General features: G+C 38.0%; 2 protein-coding genes and 2 long non-coding RNA genes across 4 annotated transcripts; 3 read left to right on the forward strand and 1 right to left on the reverse strand.

Annotated features, from left to right (window-relative positions):
• Positions 1–813: 813 nt before the first annotated feature.
• On the reverse strand, positions 814–3,691 carry LOC149235482 (uncharacterized). Its single transcript, XR_016268292.1, has 2 exons — positions 3,441–3,691; positions 814–1,500 (listed from the first exon to the last, which is right to left on the reverse strand). It is a non-coding gene; the product is annotated as an uncharacterized LOC149235482 (long non-coding RNA).
• On the forward strand, positions 2,001–3,367 carry LOC149235483 (auxin-induced protein 22B-like). Its single transcript, XM_089461407.1, has 3 exons — positions 2,001–2,503; positions 2,645–2,910; positions 3,059–3,367. The coding sequence occupies exons 1-3, from the start codon at positions 2,016–2,018 to the stop codon at positions 3,283–3,285; spliced, it is 981 nt and encodes a 326-aa protein (XP_089317533.1). The 5' UTR covers positions 2,001–2,015; the 3' UTR covers positions 3,286–3,367.
• Positions 3,692–8,504: 4,813 nt separating the features above from the next.
• LOC149235484 (putative pectinesterase 11) lies at positions 8,505–16,470 on the forward strand. The gene is made up of 5 exons (XM_089368558.1): positions 8,505–8,779; positions 8,979–9,150; positions 9,237–9,425; positions 15,933–16,168; positions 16,275–16,470. The coding sequence occupies exons 1-5, from the start codon at positions 8,505–8,507 to the stop codon at positions 16,468–16,470; spliced, it is 1,068 nt and encodes a 355-aa protein (XP_089224684.1).
• A 1,314-nt stretch (positions 16,471–17,784) lies between these two features.
• LOC149235485 (uncharacterized) lies at positions 17,785–21,653 on the forward strand. The gene is made up of 2 exons (XR_016246171.1): positions 17,785–18,095; positions 20,500–21,653. It is a non-coding gene; the product is annotated as an uncharacterized LOC149235485 (long non-coding RNA).
• The last annotated feature ends 352 nt before the right edge of the window (positions 21,654–22,005 follow it).

The raw sequence follows: 22,005 nt of genomic DNA on the forward strand, positions 1-22,005 counted from the left end.
ATTCTTGCAGAAATTTATTCTAACGAAGTTGTGGATCATTAATGCTATTCCATGATAATGTGAGCATCCATGCACTGAGAGTGTAGCGTAATTATGCATGGAGGTTGATTAACCTACAAGAAATAAGAGGTCTAACATGAATGTTACTAAAGTTCAGTTGTGACGGTTGTCTCACCCAAATGTCGAAGAATGGTTATCATCAGACGACCAGAGGTTTGCAAACATGCTTGAACCTGGCTATAAAACAGTGTTTCTTAAAGAAACAAAAAGAGAATTAATACTTACATGTTCCAAGTGATCAGCATTCTAAGTTTATATGTAGGTGTTAAGGATTCCAACTTCGTGTCAAGCAAGAAGTTGAAGGAAATAAATATGTGGTGAGTGCATATAGTATGGAAAGCAAGGAAAAGAAAGGATTTATTACCTAGAATTGCTTGTGTGTTGCAAACCCTACTCAACAAAAATGCTTCAAATGAAGGAAATCAGATTGCTTGTGCAGATAGTTGTGTTGTTTTATGGAGCAGCTGCAAGTATGTGGATGGAATTAACAGGTGTAGATAACAAGGTAACTATGAGCCTTTGGTACCCTCCAAGTATTAATAGGCAATCATGAATGATGCTTGAAGAAGATTGTGCATACATATTATTAAGCTGAGGAGTTATAATTCCATGTCCAATAGTAGTCTAGTCAAGTTTGAAAAATATTAAATGGACATAATTAAAACCAATCAAACATTCACATATTCATATGCACTGAAAGCAATGATCCACACATTTGCCAACTTGTGGATGGCCTTTAGAATCACCAGTAGGTTAAGAATAATTAGTTCACCTCAAATATAATGTACATAATTGGACACATGAATTCAGTTATAACATGATTGGACATCCAAGGTGAATGATATTACAAAACCAAAAAAAAGTACATCCACGAGTACTTTACTGAAAGAACCACGGTATGAGAATCCCAATAAAAATGACAACCATGGTGTATACACATAGTCGAGACCTATATTGATGCTGATCAATGTTTGCCAGTGGAATGAACGATGATCCTGAATCATCTCTGGCACCTACATCTACACTTGAGATTGCTCCAACCATTAGATGAGTAGAGATTTTATGGATCTCCGCAACGTGTTTTATCGAAAAAGAATTAAATCGAGCACTCCAGATTTTTGCCTCTCTGTAGAGGGGCCTCAAATTGTCTGCGCGAACATTGTAGATGCCTTCCATGTGATTACAGATTAATTCTGAGTTTGTCAGCACTGTTATGTTATTCACCCCATTGTGTTTTGCCTCTTTTAAACCTGCAACAAGTGTAATGTAGTATTCTTCGTTATTGGTTGTCTTTCCCTGCACTTCCCATATTCTATAAATCACATGATTTTTTGCCCCATTGTGAAGGACAATTTTTAAAGATGCTGGACCAGGATTGGGGCGGCATGATACTTCAATGCATAGTGTCCACTTTTCCACCATTCCGTGGGCTTAGAAGCACTGCATAGTGACAACAACAAAATAGATTCATGTTAGAATACTTTAACATGACAAAATATCCTGATTGAAATTGATTATTGTTATGCTACCTCAAGTCTGAATGCACATCCTTGAAACATAACAGAAAATACCATATCAGTGATAAGACTTAGAGGATGCACATCCTCAGCATCAGCAAGTGTCAGAGGATGAGTCCTCTACCACAATTTGGCTTGAAAGCTCTTCAGGTTAATTTTGTTTGGTTTATCCTTCGGTAGATTAACTAATTTTTGCATGAAATGTGATGCAGTCTAAAGAGTGTTTGTCTCCCTGACTTTGGATGTTAGCCATGGTTTTGGATTCTCCTTAACTCATCAGTTAGCTCTGGTATTCTTCCTGATCCAAGAGATCTGCTGTTGAATAATTTCAGGTAGTATCTGCTCATAGGATTGCACTCATCATGAACAATCCTGATTAAATGTCATTTACTACTGTTTGATTTATCATTTATACTTGAAATTAACATCGACTATCACATGCTGGAACCAACAGCTTCAACCAGGGCAGCCACAACAAGAATTAGGAGTCATGGATTTTCTACTAAGTTTGCTTCAGGAGCAAAGCGAGGTTTCTCTGATGCTCTGGGAGTGAATTTGATGCGTGATTTTGGGTTTGGATTACCAGAGTCGGACTCAAAGTTGTTGAATCAGTTACAGCCAAGGAATTTCATATTTCCTTGGGCTGTTCCGCAGCAGTATGGCCTTGCAAACGCTTGGCTCACTTGGGAGCAGAAAAGCAAGCAGAATTTGCAACACTATTCCAAGGCTTTAGCGCCCAGCGGGATTCCAGATGATAAAACGAACAATCGATTTGGGGAGGGTGCTATATCCACCCAAAATACCCAATCTGTAGTTAAAGCTTCTCAGGAGAGCCAGAGACCGCCGGCGCCTGTTGCTGCCTCTGAAAAGATACAAACCCCAGCTGAGACTGATCGTGCTCCGAACCAAAGTGTAACCCCTTCCAGGTCTGTACAACTTATTGTTTTTATTTTCTTAAATTTTTGGTCTTTAATTTATCTTTCCTTCAATTTCTTTGTGTTTTTTCTTTTGAGATTTTGGGTAGAATGCATTTTTCATGAGTGCGTTTAATTTTTTGGCTGTTACAGAGCACCGCCGGTGGTAGGATGGCCTCCTATCTGGAGCTTCAGAAAGAATTTGGCTGCGCAACCCAAAGTAGCCGCGGCCCCCTCTTGTAATCGTCCTCCACCTCCACCTCCAGCAGCAGATCCAGGGGAAAAGAAAATCAACACCATGTTCGTCAAAGTAAATGTGGATGGCGTGCCTATAGGCCGCAAAATTGACTTGAAGGCCTATGACAGTTACGAAAAGCTCACTGCTGCTCTGGATGAAATGTTCCGAGTCGCCATAAATGGTTTGTTTCCTAATCTCTCAATCTTGCACAGAAATTATGATAGAAGTATTCTGAATCTTTCGCTTGAAATAAACATACAAGTTTTCTGAATCTTTCGCTTGAAATAGACATAGAAGTGTTCTGAATATTTCGCTAGTTCTATTTGCAGCTCAAACATCGGATGCAAATCCTTTACCTGAAAATAATAATAACCAGGCGAGTCTCTTGTTTTATCATCGTTACAGGCAGATTTCTGAATGGAAAAATGCTTTTATTTTTTTCAGCATGTTTGTGAAGTCTGTGAAGAGATTGCGAGTAATGAAGAGTTCAGACGCTCGTCGTCTAGGTGAGAATTTTTCGTCTAAGCAAACAGGACCCAGTGATCCAACTGCCTAATGCTGCTGGAATCAAGAGGGGAACCCTAGCAAGTTTATCTCACAGTAACCCTAAGAAAGAAGATGAACCCAATGTTCCTTTTCTCTGAGAGAGTTCATGTGCCAGATTTCGCAGCAGACAAATAGCAGACTTGTCAAATGTAGTCAGAGAAATACCTGTGATCGCAGAGCAGTCGTAGAGCACGTAGCAGAGGACATGCGAAGCAGGATGCAGCGATTGTTAGCAACGGATGCGCAGAGCAGGTTGCAGAGCCATCGGCGTTCGAAAATCAATTTTAATGAAATGGGCGCGAGGGAAGAGTTTCATTTGAACATAGATCCCATGCGCTGACGTGGATAGCGGGAACGGAGGGACGGGGCGGGCGGGCCCTCGTTGGTGGGTCCCGGGTATGTCACCGGAAACGCGAGGTCGCCGGCCGGAGTCATGTATGCATCCTATGCCATCATACCTGACGTGCTGCCCATACATAGCTGGCAAAGGCATTAATGGCACAATATATGGCTGGTTAGCCCTTGCCGTCATTTGACATCGCCTCGATCGATAGTTACAGAAATAGATTTTTTTTTAATCCATTACGACCGTGAAATCTTACTTTTGGGAATAGAATATTAGGATATCCGTCATTTTGGGCAAACAAATTACGTGATCGGAAATAATTTTGCGACCAAACTATTGTTATGCTTTTTTTTTGGGAGCTAAAGTGGGACAGTTGGAAAGTAACCTGGGGCAGTATATGGTTGTTAAATGCCGATAATTATCCTTTTAAAATAAATATCAAAAGGGTTATATATATATATATATATATATATATATATATATATATTTATTTGAAATTGTTAAAATTAGAAAATATAAAAATTAATTAAATTATAATTTTAATTAAAAATATTATTAATTATAAAAAGATAATATATAGAAAATATATATATAGAGAGAGAGTTTAATTTATAAATATCGTAGTATTTTTTAACAGAATTTCACTATACAATTTTAAGTAAGATTGTGATTTTTTGTTATCTAAAATACATTTTTTTAATGCATAAATAGATTCAGCGCCGTGAGAAACCCTTGGGGCACTCTAGTTTTAAAGATTAAACTCAAATTTTTAAAAATATCTGCCCAATTTTAGGTGAAACTAACCAGAAAAAATGGTATGAAAAGAAGTAATTTCATCTATAAATTTAGAATATATATATATATATATATATATATATATATATATATATATATATATATATATATATATATATATATAACAAGATTCTATGAAGATTCTTATTCTATAAATAAGTTTTGTTACAATGTCATGGCTTAGAATACTAACTACTGTAGCGATCTCAAATAGTTAATAACTCTCCTAACTATCCTAGGTAATAAATAACGAGTTTGGGCATTTGTTCAAAGAAATCACCAAAGATGTTGTATAAAAAAGTTGATACTTATATTTTAGGACCACTTTCACAAGGAATAAAGAGGATTAGTATGTGTATTTCAAATTAGTTGGTAATTGTATCAGTTTCTTGGTCTTGTATGTGGATTATGTGTTGTTCATTGAAAGTTGTAAGGAAATCATTCAGGGTATGAAAATTTACATGTCTTCTAAATTTTACACTAAGGATGTTATTGATTTCATTTTGGGAATGGAAATTAAAAGAAATTGAGAAAATAAGAAAGTTTGGATAAATCAATAGAAGTAGGTCAGGAAAATATTGCTAAGGTGTGGGAAAGTAAATTGGTAAAAGTACATATTCCTATAGGCTTAAAATTATATTATATAGATCAATGTACTAAGACATGGGAAGTGTAAGAGGATATGTCCCATGTTCAATATGCTAGTATAATTGGGCAGTGATGTATGCAATGGTTTATATTAGACCAGACATTGTGGAGGAGTGGGAGTATTGAGTAGGTAAATGTCAAAACTAAGGAGGGATTAATGGACAACAGTAAAGATAGTTTGAAGATATTTGTGTAGCACTATTTGTTGTGGATTGTGTTACCAAGGAAGGCCAGGAAGCGATAGAGTGTTAGAAATACATGAGTTTGTGCACATAGATTAGGCTAGTGATATGGATTATAGAAGATCTACAAGTGGGTACCTGTTGAACATTATTTGAGGACTAATAAATTGTATGAATAAGAGGTAATTTCTAGTGGCACTCTCAACTACAAATGGTAAATAAATGGAATCCCCTCATGTAAGAAAGGAGGAAGTATGGTTATAGAGATTGTGTTCATGGATTGGATTGGTACAACAAGTTGTAAGGATAGATTGTGACAATCATCATGCAATATTATTCATATAACTGAGAATGTCATTTTATGAGAAAGCATATTGATGTCTATATCACATTGTGAAAGATATGATTAAAGACAAGAAAGTGCTACTAGTAGAGATGTATATTTTAGAGATGTTGTAGATTCATTAACAAAATCTATGAAAACTAAGGAGTTCTCTTGGTTTGGAAAATCAATTTGGATTGCTAATTTGGATTATTGATCATGTACTGTTGCGGCCCCTTGTATGCAAAGATAACAAAAAGTGGGAGAACACTAGGTATGTGTTATATTCTTTGCATGTCTATCCTCATGCATGATCCATTTGTTTGAGAAAATTTAGGGGGCACAAAGTGGCAGGATATCCCCTGCATGGGGTTTAGGGGTAGTGCCCACAAAATATAAATAATTGGAAAAATTTTTGTGTCCATTTTAAGTGGTTTTCATTGCATGATTTTCCTTTTTAGTATTTTTGTGGAGCATGGTGGTTTATTCCATGGTTTTGTAATTCTAGTTAAAAATTACTTTCATACTATAATATAGGGTAAATGGATTGGAATTTTATGGATGTCTTAGGATATACATATTCTATTGTAACATTGCGAAGAGTAATATACTAAAAATTCTTCTAGTTCTCCGAGTTTGAGTTTTAAGGGTACAATCTTTGTTTTAATTTATGTGTGCACCATGCGAAATTTTCTATTTTGACTAAGAATTGTTTACAACAATTGACTCTACAAGGTTAAAACCTACATGGTTATGTTCTTAAATTCCAGTCTTAAACACTCTATTCAATTGTGAAACAAGTATAAAGCTAAAGTAATGAAATCCCCTTTCTTGCTAGTGCCTCAATATTTAACATAGTTTAGATGTGGATATCCTTACCTGTATAAGTAGTAGGAGATGATGTGGCATCCATATAATACCATGGTGGTTAACAAGGTACACAACTTACAGGTGACATAAGTTCCAATGAGCTTTGATTGAGTGTGATTTTTACACGATTGGAGAGGTGTTGGTGTGTAGAATAACATCAAGAACCTAAGAGCCTTCCAATGAGCTTTTATTGAGTGTGGTTTTTACACAATTGGAGAGGTGTTGGTGTGCAGAATAACATCAAGAACCTAAGAGCCTTCCAATGAGCTTTTATTGAGTGTGGTTTTTACACAATTGGAGAGGTGTTGGTGTGCAGAATAACATCAAGAACCTAAGTGCTACAGTCACATATTTTTGTCCCCAGAAAATGTTGTTTAATACTTCAAAATGACTTAAGAGGTTTTTAGAACCTAAACTAGCCAATTCCTCTAAAATTTTCACCCATTAAATTGTAAAATAAATGACGAATTATATAATGATCCATTCTAAATTAGACATACATATAGCTTAACATATTTGAATAATTCTAATTAAATGAAAAACTACTATTAAAAACTACTTTCTCATTTACACATGAAAAACATAATTGGTAGCCCATATAAAAAGCATGATTAATATATAATTGATTTCAAAAAATATATAAATAACCTCTAAATGATTTTTTGTTATTTTATCCCAACTTTATTAGCATCCCTTCTTCAAATTGTATAGGATCTCACGGTAAACGTAGGAGTATTGTGATGGCCTCCAGCGGCACCATAGCATGAGTTCATAATCGAGATGTGTATTCTCTACATATTACACTATAGAGATAATTACTCAACTCCAACGACCAATATCTCCAATAAACGAGATACAGTTTCTGAAATAATTTTGACTAAATATTTGTAATATTTATTAGTTTAGGTTTTTGATTGAGTGAGCATTTTGATTTTTAAATAAATGAGTGAAAAAAATTTGATTTCAAAAAAATATTCTCCATATGATATGATATAAAAAAATATTTAAAAAAAAAAATCAGTTTCAAATAAAAAAATTACAAATTTAACTTAAAATTCATTTACTTCACCATATAGTTAAGTTGGTCTCCAAGCACCATCATGTATTGGTAACAGCCCATTTGTTTGACTATTACAGGCTGCATTGTTTGTGACAACGGCTGAAGCTAGGTTGTGAAGCTTCATATTGTGCTTTATATCAATACTCTTTAATTGTATTTTTATATATTATTTTATATATATTCTCTTTAAAATTGACATATAAATATCAGTACTCTCTTTTATATCTAAACCATTCTATGGTTCTGAATTTAAGCAAAATTACGATGTGAAGGTCTCGACAATGAAAATTGTAAGCATACTCCAGAACGTGGATAGAATTCTTAACCCGTGTACAGATGGTAGTGCAGAGTTCCATAGATTTTAATGAAAAAGAATTGCAGTTACGGAACTTGATTAGATCTGTTCCAAGTTGGTAAAGTCAATGCATAGCCCCATAAAATCAACAATAAATTTGTTAAATTCATTTAGGTTTTGTGTAATATGTTTAATCGACCTAGAAATTCGTATTGAGTTCGTTTTCGACTGTCTCAGAAATATTTAAAAACAAAAAACAAACAGTTAACCCGAAATTAACCCCAAATAATTAACCAGAAATTCTACAAGGGAGATTGAAGTCTACGTGATTGTATCCATTACCTAATCGGAAAATTGTTGGCCACGCTCTTCGCCGATTGACCCTTTCATGCGGCGACGAGAAGTTTTAAAGTGGCTCACATTCATCACGCCCACCTATCTGTCAAACGCTTTGAACAAAAGCAACCTCTGGTTTGCACTATGATCGTCTGTCGGTAGATCCTAGCATGTGCCCGGCGGCTAAGGATTCCTTAAGGAGGTCCGCAATTCTGGTTGCTATGACCCTAATTTGCGCGTCTATATGTATATATATATATATACACACACGATTGAAGAATTCTGTAACAGTGTGTGGTTTCTATGTAACTCCGTGTTTTGTGGAATAATATTTCATCACAAATCTCACCAAGATCTAGCGTTGTTTTTATTTCCATGGCTCAGCTTAAGAGATTAGCTTCTTTCTGTATGTTCCTTACAGTGTTGCAGGCGTTTTCTCTTCAACCTGCCTTTTCTATGGGCAGGATGCGTAGGAGTCATGCACAGAACCGCTTCTTGGCTTCTCGAAAACTTATTGATGTAGCGAGAGTTATAGTAGTAGCTAAGCAGAAGGGCATGGGCGATTTCACAACTGTCCAGGAAGCCATCAACGCAGTACCAGTTAACAACACGAACCTCATCTTGATTCGTGTTAAACCCGGCATTTATAAGTGAGTCATTAATGAATGCCCAGTATTTAATAAGAATAATGATTAGAGCTGAAAGGATTTGCAAGATTTCACCGCAGATAGCAGCCATCTAACTTTGCATGCCTTTTTCATGAAATGAAATTAATCATATACTAAATTATGCATAGAATCGATGCTTTAACGGCGAGAAACTGAAGTGTTAGTGGCTTAATGTGATCAGGGAGAAGGTCACGATTCCTGCAGAGAAACCTTTCATAATTCTGAGTGGGACAACTGCCAACAACACCGTCATCACTTGGAATGATAGTGCTAAATCGACTGGAGGGACATATTATTCCGCAACGGTGTCCGTATTTGCATCAGATTTCATGGCAAGATATATCACAATCCAGGTATTTCGTTATTAAATAAAAAATAATTACTGTATATTAGATCATAGTCACCACAATTTATTGAAAAGAAGGGCGGTGTGGTGCAGAATTCATATGGTCCCGGCGATCAAGCTGTGGCGCTAAGGATTTCAGGAGATCGCTCTGCATTTTACGGATGCAGATTTCTTGGTTATCAAGACACTGTGTTGGATGACAGTGGGAGGCATTACTTCAAAAACTGTTTTATTGAAGGCGCCACGGATTTCATATGCGGTCACGGACAATCTGTTTATGAGGTAAACTAAATTGAAATTATGCACAGTATTTTCATATTTGTTTTGGTTTCAGAGTTTATAACTGATCAAGATTGTGATGGTTGTTGGGTATTTTTGATGCAAAATACAAAAAACAAACAATATAAAACACAACAGAGGCAATGCTCTGTTTCTACCTTTCCAGGATCTTTTGTGCACAAGGAAGCTTTATAAAAATTATTGAGGAACAAAGGATTTCACCACCATAATAACATTTCTATTCAAAAATATATTGCCTCATACATATTCATCCTCTGTTACTGAGAGGGATTCACCACAAGAAAAACATTCAACAAAAACATTTACTCTACATTCTACATTCACCTGAGAATTCACTGAGCTGGGTTTACTGCTGTAAATCCCCTTTTACATTCACTGCAGTGAAAAACACTTTACTGCTGTAATAAAAATTTACATATGCATACAAATGCGCTCCACCATTTTCCTTATGCACTGCTGTGCAAAACCACACATGGTTTTTCGCTACACCTCTATTTTACGATGGCCAACACAAAAACATTATGTCCCATGTGCCAAACAAAACAAAGATGCAGAGCACGTTTTTCACTGCTCCTTCGTTCCTTTTACAATAGTCAATGCACGAGCCCTTTTCATTTTTTGAAAACAAAATAAAAAAAACACGATTACTTTTACGTGCCGTAAATATTTTTAACACCCATGCCTTTCTTTAAATGCACCATACCTCCGATACATATAAAAACATTAAAATTTAAATCACCTACCAATACTTCTACGGGCACATTAACTACATTATTATTGGCCGTCAAACTCAAAAATTTAATCCACGCAAGCCTTTTAATGCACCTCGTATGCAGCTTTGGTGGACCAACGGTGGAGAGCGATGGAGTAAATCCGACGGTGGATAACGATATCGGAAGCCACTTTAATGCTGAGCTTTACCTCCCGATATGTCAGAGATGCTGATGTCAGGTGAGAGCCACGCGTCTTCACCAAATCGCATCGGAGCCAAAAATACGGAAACTGCTTTTCGCTGGATGGCGGTGCGATATCCCTCAAGCTGGTTTGTGGTTTCATGCTGGCGGTTTTGGGGAGCGCAGTACAGCTGCGTTGAAATTACATTTTCAACACTCCCCTTTAATTTCAACTGCTGGACATTCGGTCATACCGAGACACTTCCTCAAAAATTCAAAGCTCTTCTGATCCAGTGGCTTTGTCAAGATGTCTGCAACCTGTTCTTGAGTCCTGCAATGTTCTAAGACAATTTCTCCATTGTTCACCAATTCTCTGATGTAGTGAAACCTTGTATCAATGTGTTTCGTTCTCTTATGAAACACTGAATTCTTTGACAATGCAATAGCTGAGCTATTGTCACAAAAGATCACTGTCGCTTTTGCCTGCTCTTGGCCTAAGCTTCTCAACATTCTTCTCATCCACACTGCTTGACATGTTGCTGCTGTAGCTGCCACATATTCAGCCTCTGCTGTAGACAATGCTACAATGGACTGCTTCTTAGAAGCCCATGAAATGGCTCCTGAACCCATATGAAAAACATAACCGGAAGTGCTTTTCCGATCATCTACACTTCCAGCCCAATCACTGTCAGTGTATCCAACCAAATCTGAATGTTCTGAGGCATGATATAAAATTCCAAACATTTTGGTACTTTTGACATACCTCAAAATTCTCTTTGCTGCCTGCCAATGTGTCTCCTTCGGCCTCTCCATGAACCTAGAAATTAAACTAACAGCATACATTAAATCAGGCCTAGTCGCTGTTAAATACATAAGGCTGCCCACTATGCTTTTGTACAGGCTAGGATCAAAATCCTTGCTGCTGTTCTCTCTGCTGAGCTTTAATCCCATCACCGTGGGAGTGATTGCTGCCTTGCATTCTTCCATCTTAAATCTGCCCAAAACTTGATTTACATATCTTGCTTGAGATATAAAAATTCCTTTTTCATTTTGATCTACTTCTATGCCTAAGAAGTATCTCAACAAACCCATGTCAGTCATTTCAAATTCATCCTTCATGACTGATTTAAAATTCTCAATAAAATAAATATCATTTCCAGTGAAAATAACATCATCTACATACAAGACAACAATTAAAATTTTACCATCTTTTTCCTTGATGTAGACTGTGGGCTCTCCTTCACACTTGTCAAATTCATTATCCAATAGATATGAATCTATTCTGCTGTACCATGCTCTTGGCGCTTGCTTCAGCCCATAAAGAGCTTTCTTCAATTTGCACACTTTGTGCTCTTCACCTTTCTTCTCATATCCGAGAGGCTGTTCCACATAGACCTCTTCCATTAACACTCCATTTAGGAATGTTGATTTCACATCCATTTGGTAGACTTTCCATTTGTTTTGTGCTACTATGGACAACACTGCTCTCACGGTTTCCATCCTTGCAACCGGTGCGAAAGTCTCCTCATAATCTCTCCCATACTGCTGCTTGTACCCCTTGACAACCAGCCTTGCCTTGTGCCTTTCTATCTTGCCTTCAGCATTGCTCTTGGTCTTGTAGACCCATTTCACACCAATGACTTCTTTCCCTTTTGGTAGCTCAACCAAATCCCATGTTTTGTTTCTCTCTATGGCATTCATCTCCTCATCCATAGCTTCTATCCATTTCCTATCTTTAATTGCATCTTCGAAATGAATAGGATCATCAACATGACAATACAAGGCAAACAAAGAATTCATTCCTTCATCATAAATGTCACTTAAATTTCTAAACTTCTTACCTCTTTCACTTGGTGTGCAAGTGCTTGAAGATGCACTTGAATTTCCTCCTTGTGGTGTGCTTGGAAAAGCACTCTCATTGATCCTCAATGGTGTACCTTGCTGTCCTTGTGTTGGCGCTACTGTTTGGGGATTCATTTCAGCCACCTCCTCTTCATCTTCATCATGAGACAAACAATTTTTAACATTCACTGTTTTCTCTATGCTTCCATCCCAAGCTTCCTCTTCAATGAATTGAACATCCCTGCTGACAAAGAACTTCTTGGTCGATGGAATGTACAGCCTGTAGGCTTTGGATTCATCACTGTATCCAATGAAGATGCATTTCTCCCATTTGCTGTCCAACTTCCTCCTTAGCTGATCCGGAATATGTGCATAGGCCACACACCCAAAAACTCTCATGTGGGTGACTCCTTGCTTTCTCCCACTCCATGCCTCTTCTGGCACTTTGTTCATGACTGCTTTTGTAGGACACCTGTTCAAAATATAAACTGCACAATGTACAGCTTCAGCCCAATACTCATTTGCCATCTCCATGATGGTTCTGTTTTTCCTTTCAGCAACTCCATTTTGCTGCGGAGTGTACCGAGTTGTGAACTGTTTATGTATTCCATTTTCTCTACAAAACTTTAGGAATTCATTTGAGATATACTCACCTCCTCTATCAGTTCTCAATACTTTTATGTGCAGCCCGCTTTGGTTCTCCACAAGTGCTTTGAAATTTTGGAATTTCTCAAAGACTTCACTTTTGTTCTTGAGGAAATATATCAAAGTCTTTCTTGTAAAATCATCAATGAATGTCAAGAAATATAGGCTGTCAGCTAATGATGGAGCTTGCATTGGTCCACACAAATCTGAATGGATAATCTCTAAGGGTGTCTTTGCCCTTATGCTCTTCCCTGATGGAAAACTTTCTCTGTGTTGTTTTCCCAAAATGCAGCCTTCACATAGGCTGTCCGGTTTCTCTATCAATGGTAATCCCTTTACCATTCCTTTTCTGCTCAATAAGTTTAGACCTCCAAAATTTAGATGCCCGAATCTCAAGTGCCATAACCAGTTCTCATCCTTTGGCACGCTTTGGAAGGCCTCTTGGGTGACTGATGCCATTTCCCTTTTGTTCTTCATGTCTGCCCTGATCCGGAGAGGGAACATCCTGTTCCTTGTCATCTTCACTTCAGCAATGCATCTTTTGCTGGGTGGTATATCCATGATGGTGCACACATCATTTACAAAGTAAACATTGTAACCCTTTTGGACAAGCTGTCCAATACTCAAGAGGTTACATCTCATTCTGGGGACATAGTAGACATCTGCTATGGTTTTCCTTTCTCCTTGTTTTGTAAATATTTTTACCTCCCCTTTTCCCATAACAGACACTTTACTATCAGTTCCTAGTGTGACCTCTGACTTCAAGTTTTGATTTAAGGCTGAGAAGAGGGCAATGTTTCCTGTCATATGGTTGCTGCAACCTGAGTCTAAAAACCATATGTCTTCACTATGTGTTTCAGCCATGTTACAAGCTAACAGGACATTTTCTTGACTGTTGTTTTCTCTTGTAACATTTGCATTTTTTCTGTTGTTCTTATCATGTTGTTTCTTTCTACAATCACTAGCATAATGTCCATACTTTTTGCAGTAATAGCACTGAACATTAGATTTATCATACCTTTGTCCTTGAGCCTGATACTGATCTCTTTGTTGGCTGCTGCCTTGACCTTGGTTCTGATTTGGATTGCTGCCTCTTCCTTGTGCATTTGATGGGCTGTTCCTTCCACCTCTGTTCTGGCTTCTGCCTCTTCCTCTTTTGTTTCCTCTGCCTTGACCTCTTCCTCTTCCAAAGGACATCTGGGTCTTGAAGGCTTGCTCAAGAGATGAGTTTTCATTCCTACTCAACCTCTGCTCATGTGTTATCAGTGATGCATGTAGCTCATCAACTGAATAGTTTGAGAGATCCTTTGTCTCTTCAATGGTGGTGACTATGGCATCAAACCTTGAGGGTAAGACCCTCAATATTTTCTCCACTATTCTTCTATCTTCAATTGTTTCTCCATGAGTTCTCATTTGTGTGATTACACCAATCACATGAGTGAAGAATGATTCAATGTTGTCTGATTCCTTCATGTTCAAGTTTTCAAAATTCTTTCTCAGCAATTGTAGTTTTGCTGTCTTCACTCTCTCCATGCCTTGATAGGCTGTCTTGAGGGTTTGCCATGCTTCATTTGATGTTTTAGCTGCTGCTATCCTTGGAAATATACTCTGGTCTACTGCTAGATGCAACAATAAAATGGTCTTTGCATCCTTCTTCCTATTGCTCTTCAGGAGATCTCTCTCTCCCTGAGTTAATGCATTGAACTCAGTTTCATCTGCTGGTTCTTCAAAACCATCTTCAACTATTTTCCATAAATCTTGAGAGGCAAACAGGGCTCTCATAGTTATTGACCAGTAGTCATAGTTCTTCCCATTAAACTGTGGGAGCTGGGTGTTAAACATACCCATACCAGTGCTTGTGCTAGCCATTCCTTGACTGTGTATGTTTAAAAACAACTGACTGTTTCTTCAGCAACACAAAAAAAACTTTTGAAATACCTGAATCCTTTGATGTCTGAGTCTTCTGTCTGCCTGAGAAGTTTTGCTGCAGCAACAACCTTCTCCCTTCAGCTTCTTTAACTTCTTTAAAGAGCCTGGTCCTGCTCTGATACCACTGTTGGGTATTTTTGATGCAAAATACCAAAAACAAACAATATAAAACACAACAGAGGCAATGCTCTGTTTCTACCTTTCCAGGATCTTTTGTGCACAGGGAAGCTTTATAAAAATTACTGAGGAACAGAGGATTTCACCACCATAATAACATTTCTATTCAAAAATATATTGCCTCATACATATTCATCCTGTGAGAGGGATTCACCACAAGAAAAACATTCAACAAAAACATTTACTCTACTTTCACCTGAGAATTCACTGAGCTGGGTTTACTGCTGTAAATCCCCTTTTACATTCACTGCAGTGAAAAACACTTTACTGCTGTAATAAAAATTTACATATGCATACAAATGCGCTCCACCATTTTCCTTATGCACTGCTGTGCAAAACCACACATGTTTTTCGCTACACCTCTATTTTACGATGGCCAACACAAAAACATTATGTCCCATGTGCCAAACAAAACAAAGATGCAGAGCACGTTTTTCACTGCTCCTTCGTTCCTTTTACAATAGTCAATGCACGAGCCCTTTTCATTTTTTGAAAACAAAATAAAAAAAAACACGATTACTTTTACGTGCCGTAAATATTTTTAACACCCATGCCTTTCTTTAAATGCACCATACCTCCGATACATATAAAAACATTAAAATTTAAATCACCTACCAATACTTCTACGGGCACATTAACTACATTATTATTGGCGGTCAAACTCAAAAATTTAATCCACGCAAGCCTTTTAATGCACCTCGTATGCAGCTTTGGTGGACCAACGGTGGAGAGCGATGGAGTAAATCCGACGGTGGATAACGATATCGGAAGCCACTTTAATGCTGAGCTTTACCTCTCGATATGTCAGAGATGCTGATGTCAGGTGAGAGCCACTCGTCTTCACCAAATCGCATCGGAGCCAAAAATACGGAAACTGCTTTTCGCTGGATGGCGGTGCGATATCCCTCAAGCTGGTTTGTGGTTTCATGCTGGCGGTTTTGGGGAGCGCAGTACGGCTGCGTTGAAATTACATTTTCAACAATGGTTGAATGTTTATTCGCAGAAATGCCATCTACATACAATCCCTAAGCTAAATGGTGCAATTACAGCTCAGAGTAGATCCTCTCCTAGTGACGACACAGGCTACGTCTTTCTAAATTGCAAGATTACGGGCAATGGATTAATGTACCTCGGCAGGGCATGGGGAAGTTATTCGAGAGTTGTGTTTGCTTACACTTACATTGTTGACATCATCTTCCTAGAAGGTTGGGATAATTGGAATGATCCCACCAGACAATCGTAAGCTATTGTTCTCCGCACTCCAGAAAATTTAACGCACGTCCATAGGTGGAATGCTAGCGTTCAATTCTAATAACATTATTGTTCTAATTTATTTTCTGTGTAGGACTGTGTTCTATGGGATGTACAAATGCTCTGGACCTGGAGCAAAAGATAAAGGAAGAGTTTCATGGTCACGGGATCTAAGCGATCAGGAGGTTGCACCGTTTTTGACCACCGGTTTCATTGATGGGCAGAATTGGATAAGCGACATACCATCTCGCCTTCAGAGAGCTACCAATTTGGTTCCACGACATGGCTGAAGTATCATACCATTAATCTCTGGGTTTTAACACCTGGTTGTTCATACCAGTTGATATCTGTACGTTAAGCTGCATCCATGAATCATCTCAAGCAATTGGAGATTGGGATAAACCAAATTGCCCATTGATCGGTTGCTTTTAATAATTGTTCAGTCACTCATATTCTTTAGCGGTTGCTCCCAACGAAAGCGTAGTGGACATTCCCAAAGCGTTTATTCTTTCGTTTGTTATCGTTCCCCGTGCTGGAATTGTTTAACGGCAAGGGCTAACCAGCCATATATTGTGCCATTAATGCCCTTGCCAGCTATGTATGGGCAGCACGTCAGGCAGGATGGCATAGGATGCATACATGACTCCGGCCGGCGACCTCCCGTTTCCGGTGACATACCCGGGACCCACCAACGAGGGCCCGCCCGCCCCGTCCCTCCGTTCCCGCTATCCACGTCAGCGCACGGGATCTATGTTCAAATGAAACTCTTCCCTCGCGCCCATTTCATTAAAATTGATTTTCGAACGCCGATGGCTCTGCAACCTGCTCTGCGCATCCGTTGCTAACAACCGCTGCTAACAACCGCTGCATCCTGCTTCGCATGTCCTCTGCTACGTGCTCTACGACTGCTCTGCGATCACAGGTATTTCTCTGACTACATTTGACAAGTCTGCTATTTGTCTGCTGCGAAATCTGGCACATGAACTCTCTCAGAGAAAAGGAACATTGGGTTCATCTTCTTTCTTAGGGTTACTGTGAGATAAACTTGCTAGGGTTCCCCTCTTGATTCCAGCAGCATTAGGCAGTTGGATCACTGGGTCCTGTTTGCTTAGACGAAAAATTCTCACCTAGACGACGAGCATCTGAACTCTTCATTACTCGCAATCTCTTCACAGACTTCACAAACATGCTGAAAAAAATAAAAGCATTTTTCCATTCAGAAATCTGCCTGTAACGAAATTCTGGATTGTCAACTTGAAAGTGAGGATAAGCATCTACTTAATAGATAAAATTTTGGTTTCACATAAACTTATGTGAATGATCAGTAGCCCCTTGTGCAGATTCTGGAACCGGCATACCAGATAAGAATGTTACCCTTGAAACTGCCATAAGGGATTTCTCAGGCAAATTGGAAGGATCTATTTGTGAGGAAAACGAGGCAGAGATTTTCCAAAGCTTCACTTCCCATACCTGCCATTGTAAATTTAGAATTCAGTTCTTTGACAGTAATAGCTCAGTTCTTTGACAATACTACTATTAGGGCAAGGGCTAACCAGCCATATATTGTGCCATTAATGCCCTTACCAGCTATGTATGGGCAGCACGTCAGGCAGGATGGCATAGGATGCATACATGACTCCGGCCGGCGACCTCCCGTTTCCGGTGACATACCCGGGACCCACCAACGAGGGCCCGCCCGCCCCGTCCCTCCGTTCCCGCTATCCACGTCAGCGCACGGGATCTATGTTCAAATGAAACTCTTCCCTCGCGCCCATTTCATTAAAATTGATTTTCGAACGCCGATGGCTCTGCAACCTGCTCTGCGCATCCGTTGCTAACAACCGCTGCTAACAACCGCTGCATCCTGCTTCGCATGTCCTCTGCTACGTGCTCTACGACTGCTCTGCGATCACAGGTATTTCTCTGACTACATTTGACAAGTCTGCTATTTGTCTGCTGCGAAATCTGGCACATGAACTCTCTCAGAGAAAAGGAACATTGGGTTCATCTTCTTTCTTAGGGTTACTGTGAGATAAACTTGCTAGGGTTCCCCTCTTGATTCCAGCAGCATTAGGCAGTTGGATCACTGGGTCCTGTTTGCTTAGACGAAAAATTCTCACCTAGACGACGAGCATCTGAACTCTTCATTACTCGCAATCTCTTCACAGACTTCACAAACATGCTGAAAAAAATAAAAGCATTTTTCCATTCAGAAATCTGCCTGTAACGAAATTCTGGATTGTCAACTTGAAAGTGAGGATAAGCATCTACTTAATAGATAAAATTTTGGTTTCACATAAACTTATGTGAATGATCAGTAGCCCCTTGTGCAGATTCTGGAACCGGCATACCAGATAAGAATGTTACCCTTGAAACTGCCATAAGGGATTTCTCAGGCAAATTGGAAGGATCTATTTGTGAGGAAAACGAGGCAGAGATTTTCCAAAGCTTTACTTCCCATACCTGCCATTGTAAATTTAGAATTCAGTTCTTTGACAGTAATAGCTCAGTTCTTTGACAATACTACTATTAGCCCTTAATGATACTTGCATCCGCAATGGAGGAGGAAAAAGATATTGGTTATTGAATTAACCATAAACAACAAATCATGACAGATAAAAAGAGATCATCTAAACTATAGATGATTTCAAATGGTTAGTTTAGTTGAGGATACTGGACTTTCCAACAGAAAATAAGCTTTACAAATATTTATATAGGACAAGGATGTGACTTTTCATCTCTACTATTCATCTTGCAGGCAGTCTTGCTGATGATATCAAAGGATTTGCAGAATTTTGCAATGGCACTAATCCTTTGACATGAGGAACTGTACCCTTGATTTGACAGGAAATATTTGAAGCTTTGCTGATTGAGAGCTTCAAAGTCTATTCATGGTTCCTCCAATACGAAGAACCACCCGTAGGCGTAAAAAATGGAGTGCAGCGTGAAATCAACATGATCAAAATCCCTGGAAACAAGCTACAATCTCAGTAAACAGTTTAATACAGGAACTCCAGAAATATCATAAAACAAATAGCTATATTGAAGGGAAAATCATATGCAATTACAGATGTAAAGAAGTTTTTCTTGATAACCTTTTTTACTTCTACTATGAAATATGTTTTGTCAACTTCATCTAGTGCCCTAAGCTCATTTGGAGTTTTATCATTTAAATATTTTATCATTTATTTTGTTGTTAGGACTTTGTTTTCCAACTCATTATTAATTATTTTGATGACTGTATATGACTTTCCTAGTAGATATTTTTGTTCTTCCACAATGCAAATATATTTCAAAACTGAGTGCATCACCTGTATGATTTCTTCCAAAACTTTCCACTTTGCTTCCAACAGGGAGAAGTTTCTTTCAATTTGGCCTTCAATTTATTGATTTCTTCTTGAGAGACTTATTTTTCATGTATCAATTTTTTATTTCTTTCATTTTATGAATTGAGATGCCTTTCTTTGATATTAAATTGTACTTTTGCCTCTACTAGAGTGCCCATGTTTCCTCAATTCTATTTCAAATAATCTAAGATCTGATAATGCTTTGGACATTTGTTCTACAAGATCCTAAGTATATATGGCATTTGAAGTGGAAGCAACACAGACATGAGCCTTCTGAGATAGTTCTAAATGCTAAATCTTCTCTTGCAGATATTCAATTTCATTGTTTCTTCGTATAAACTCTTCTAGCAGTTGCGCCTTTTCTTTTTCTACTTGTAAAAGTTTTGTTGTTTGTACATGTTCAATTCCTAGGATTTTCAACTTTTTCCTCAAGGACTGCATTTTTGTTTATGTGTTTTGAAGGAGAATATTGATAGCCTTTATGTTAATTGGATTCACTCCCATATTCATTGTTAACTTCTTATATTCTTGTAATTGCATATGATAAAACAAACTTCAAGTTAAACTGATATATGGATAACCACAATTACATACACAGTAAAAGCTGAACAGTAAAAGTGCATCAGTATGCTTATAAATCTCTATATACAAACTGTATGCTCTTTTCTATTACACTGCAATAAATTAGAGGTTTCCATTAACATTTTTTAATAATAATAAGTTCTGGCTACTTAATGCGGATCATTCACAAGGCTGTGTAAGCATTCTTGAATTATGAGACTAGTAACAGAAAAAGGAAAAATGGTTACTTCAACTTAAACTGATATATGGATAACCACAATTACATACACAATATGGTTATAAATTTTGAGCTGACAAAGAGTATATATATATAATTGGCTCGTTTTGTTATATAAGGCCATGGTGGGTATGCGATTGCATAACAACGTGTTTTTTTCTTTTTTGTTACAGCTGAAGCTCCTCCTGGTGCTTTGTTATTGCGTGAGGAGATCAAGGATCAACAGACCTTGGCTCAATCTACAGTTGCAACAGTTGCTCAATCTACAGGACTAGTATCTCTGTCTCAATCTACTGGGTTACATGTTCCTCTATCTATGAGTTCACAGTCAGCCAACAATATAAATTTTCAAACGCCTTTGCAAGGAGTCAAACAGAGTGAGTTGAAATCAGCTTCATCAATTGCTAAATCCAGTGAAGTCAATCTGGCAGGTGCAAAATTTACCTCAAATGTATCCCAGTCAAAATTGCTTGAGATTGTCTCCAGAAGTAACCGACTTATGCAATGGGCATCTGCCAAACCAGCTGAACATGTGCAACCTGTTTCAAGTGTCTAGACGACAACTTCTGGCAGCACTGGTTTTGATAGAAGGTTGGATGGTAATTCCAATTGTGTGGCCAGGGAACCATATGGTGATACAAAACTATCAGGCATTTCTAGTAGTGTTCCTCAATTTATTCAACAGCAGGCACCCATGGACATGCCTCTGTATATGCGTTCACAGCTGAGCTGGATGCATCCTCAGAATCTGTCATCTCATGCCACTTCTCAGGGAGGTGTAAACTCGATGTTAGAATTGCCGAATTCAACCACACAGAGTCCTTTTAATTGCAGGCAGATACCAATGGGAGCTGATACATCCCAATCTCAAAAACAACTATGGAAGTCTTTACCTTCAAAACAGCCTTCTCAACAGACATCTGAATTTTCAAATTCGATTCCACCAGATTTGAATGTAGAAAAACAGTCTCCAAGGTCTCCAGTTAGGCAGTCTTCTGGAATGCTGGTTGATTCACAGCCTGATTTGGCCCTCCAGCTTTGATTTATTGAGCATTTAAAAGGTTGACAGGGAACATAATTATGTGTGAATCTCTTGGGACAGTTTTGAATAACTTGAACTTCTTAGTGGTTGGTGAAATTTGTTGGCTAGTTAGGGCATTGAAACTGGTTTCCTTCTATTTGTATGTTTAACTATGCTTGTGGTTCCTTTGCAGGCACAAACCAACTTGGTCTTTGTAATATCAAAAGCTCTGCATTTTTGCGACCATTGAAACAGTTCTGTTAATATTATTAAGGGAAAAATTCATGAACTCTTAATTATTTCAAATTCTGAGTTTTTCTTGTTTTCATTAATTATACACAATTCCCACTTGTTCCTGAACTTTGGCTGCTGATGACCTGTGATTCTCCAAGCAAGTTTCTAGGAGTACTGCACTGTTTCTAGTCTATTCTGTCAGCATTGTCGTCAAATCTATATCAAACCTCTTTTTCCATCCATATTTTCAGGCCTTAAAAGAAGTGTGGATTGATAGCACACCATAATTCAGGTGGAGATTGAGAGGCACAGAAATGTCTAAAATATAGCATTTGAAGCTGTCAAGGCAGACAATATATTACAAAACCTAATAAACTCTGGAATTGTTGATAAGGAAGTAATTTTGTAATTATTGAGGAAGATA

The sequence above is a fragment of the Pinus tabuliformis genome, chromosome 8 (assembly GCF_031772625.1).
Source record: "Pinus tabuliformis cultivar Carrire ecotype Pingquan chromosome 8, CPIR1, whole genome shotgun sequence".
In the NCBI taxonomy this organism is placed as follows: Eukaryota; Viridiplantae; Streptophyta; class Pinopsida; order Pinales; family Pinaceae; genus Pinus; species Pinus tabuliformis.

Coding starts and splice junctions, on each gene's coding strand:
- LOC149235483 (XM_089461407.1), top strand. CDS start 2,016: ATGCTGGAACCAACAGCTTCAACCAGGGCAGCCACAACAAGAATTAGG. Junction 2,504..2,644: donor CAAAGTGTAACCCCTTCCAG/GTCTGTACAACT, acceptor TGGCTGTTACAG/AGCACCGCCGGTGGTAGGAT. Junction 2,911..3,058: donor GTTCCGAGTCGCCATAAATG/GTTTGTTTCCTA, acceptor TTCTATTTGCAG/CTCAAACATCGGATGCAAAT.
- LOC149235484 (XM_089368558.1), top strand. CDS start 8,505: ATGGCTCAGCTTAAGAGATTAGCTTCTTTCTGTATGTTCCTTACAGTG. Junction 9,426..15,932: donor ACGGACAATCTGTTTATGAG/GTAAACTAAATT, acceptor GTTTATTCGCAG/AAATGCCATCTACATACAAT. Junction 16,169..16,274: donor AATGATCCCACCAGACAATC/GTAAGCTATTGT, acceptor TTTTCTGTGTAG/GACTGTGTTCTATGGGATGT.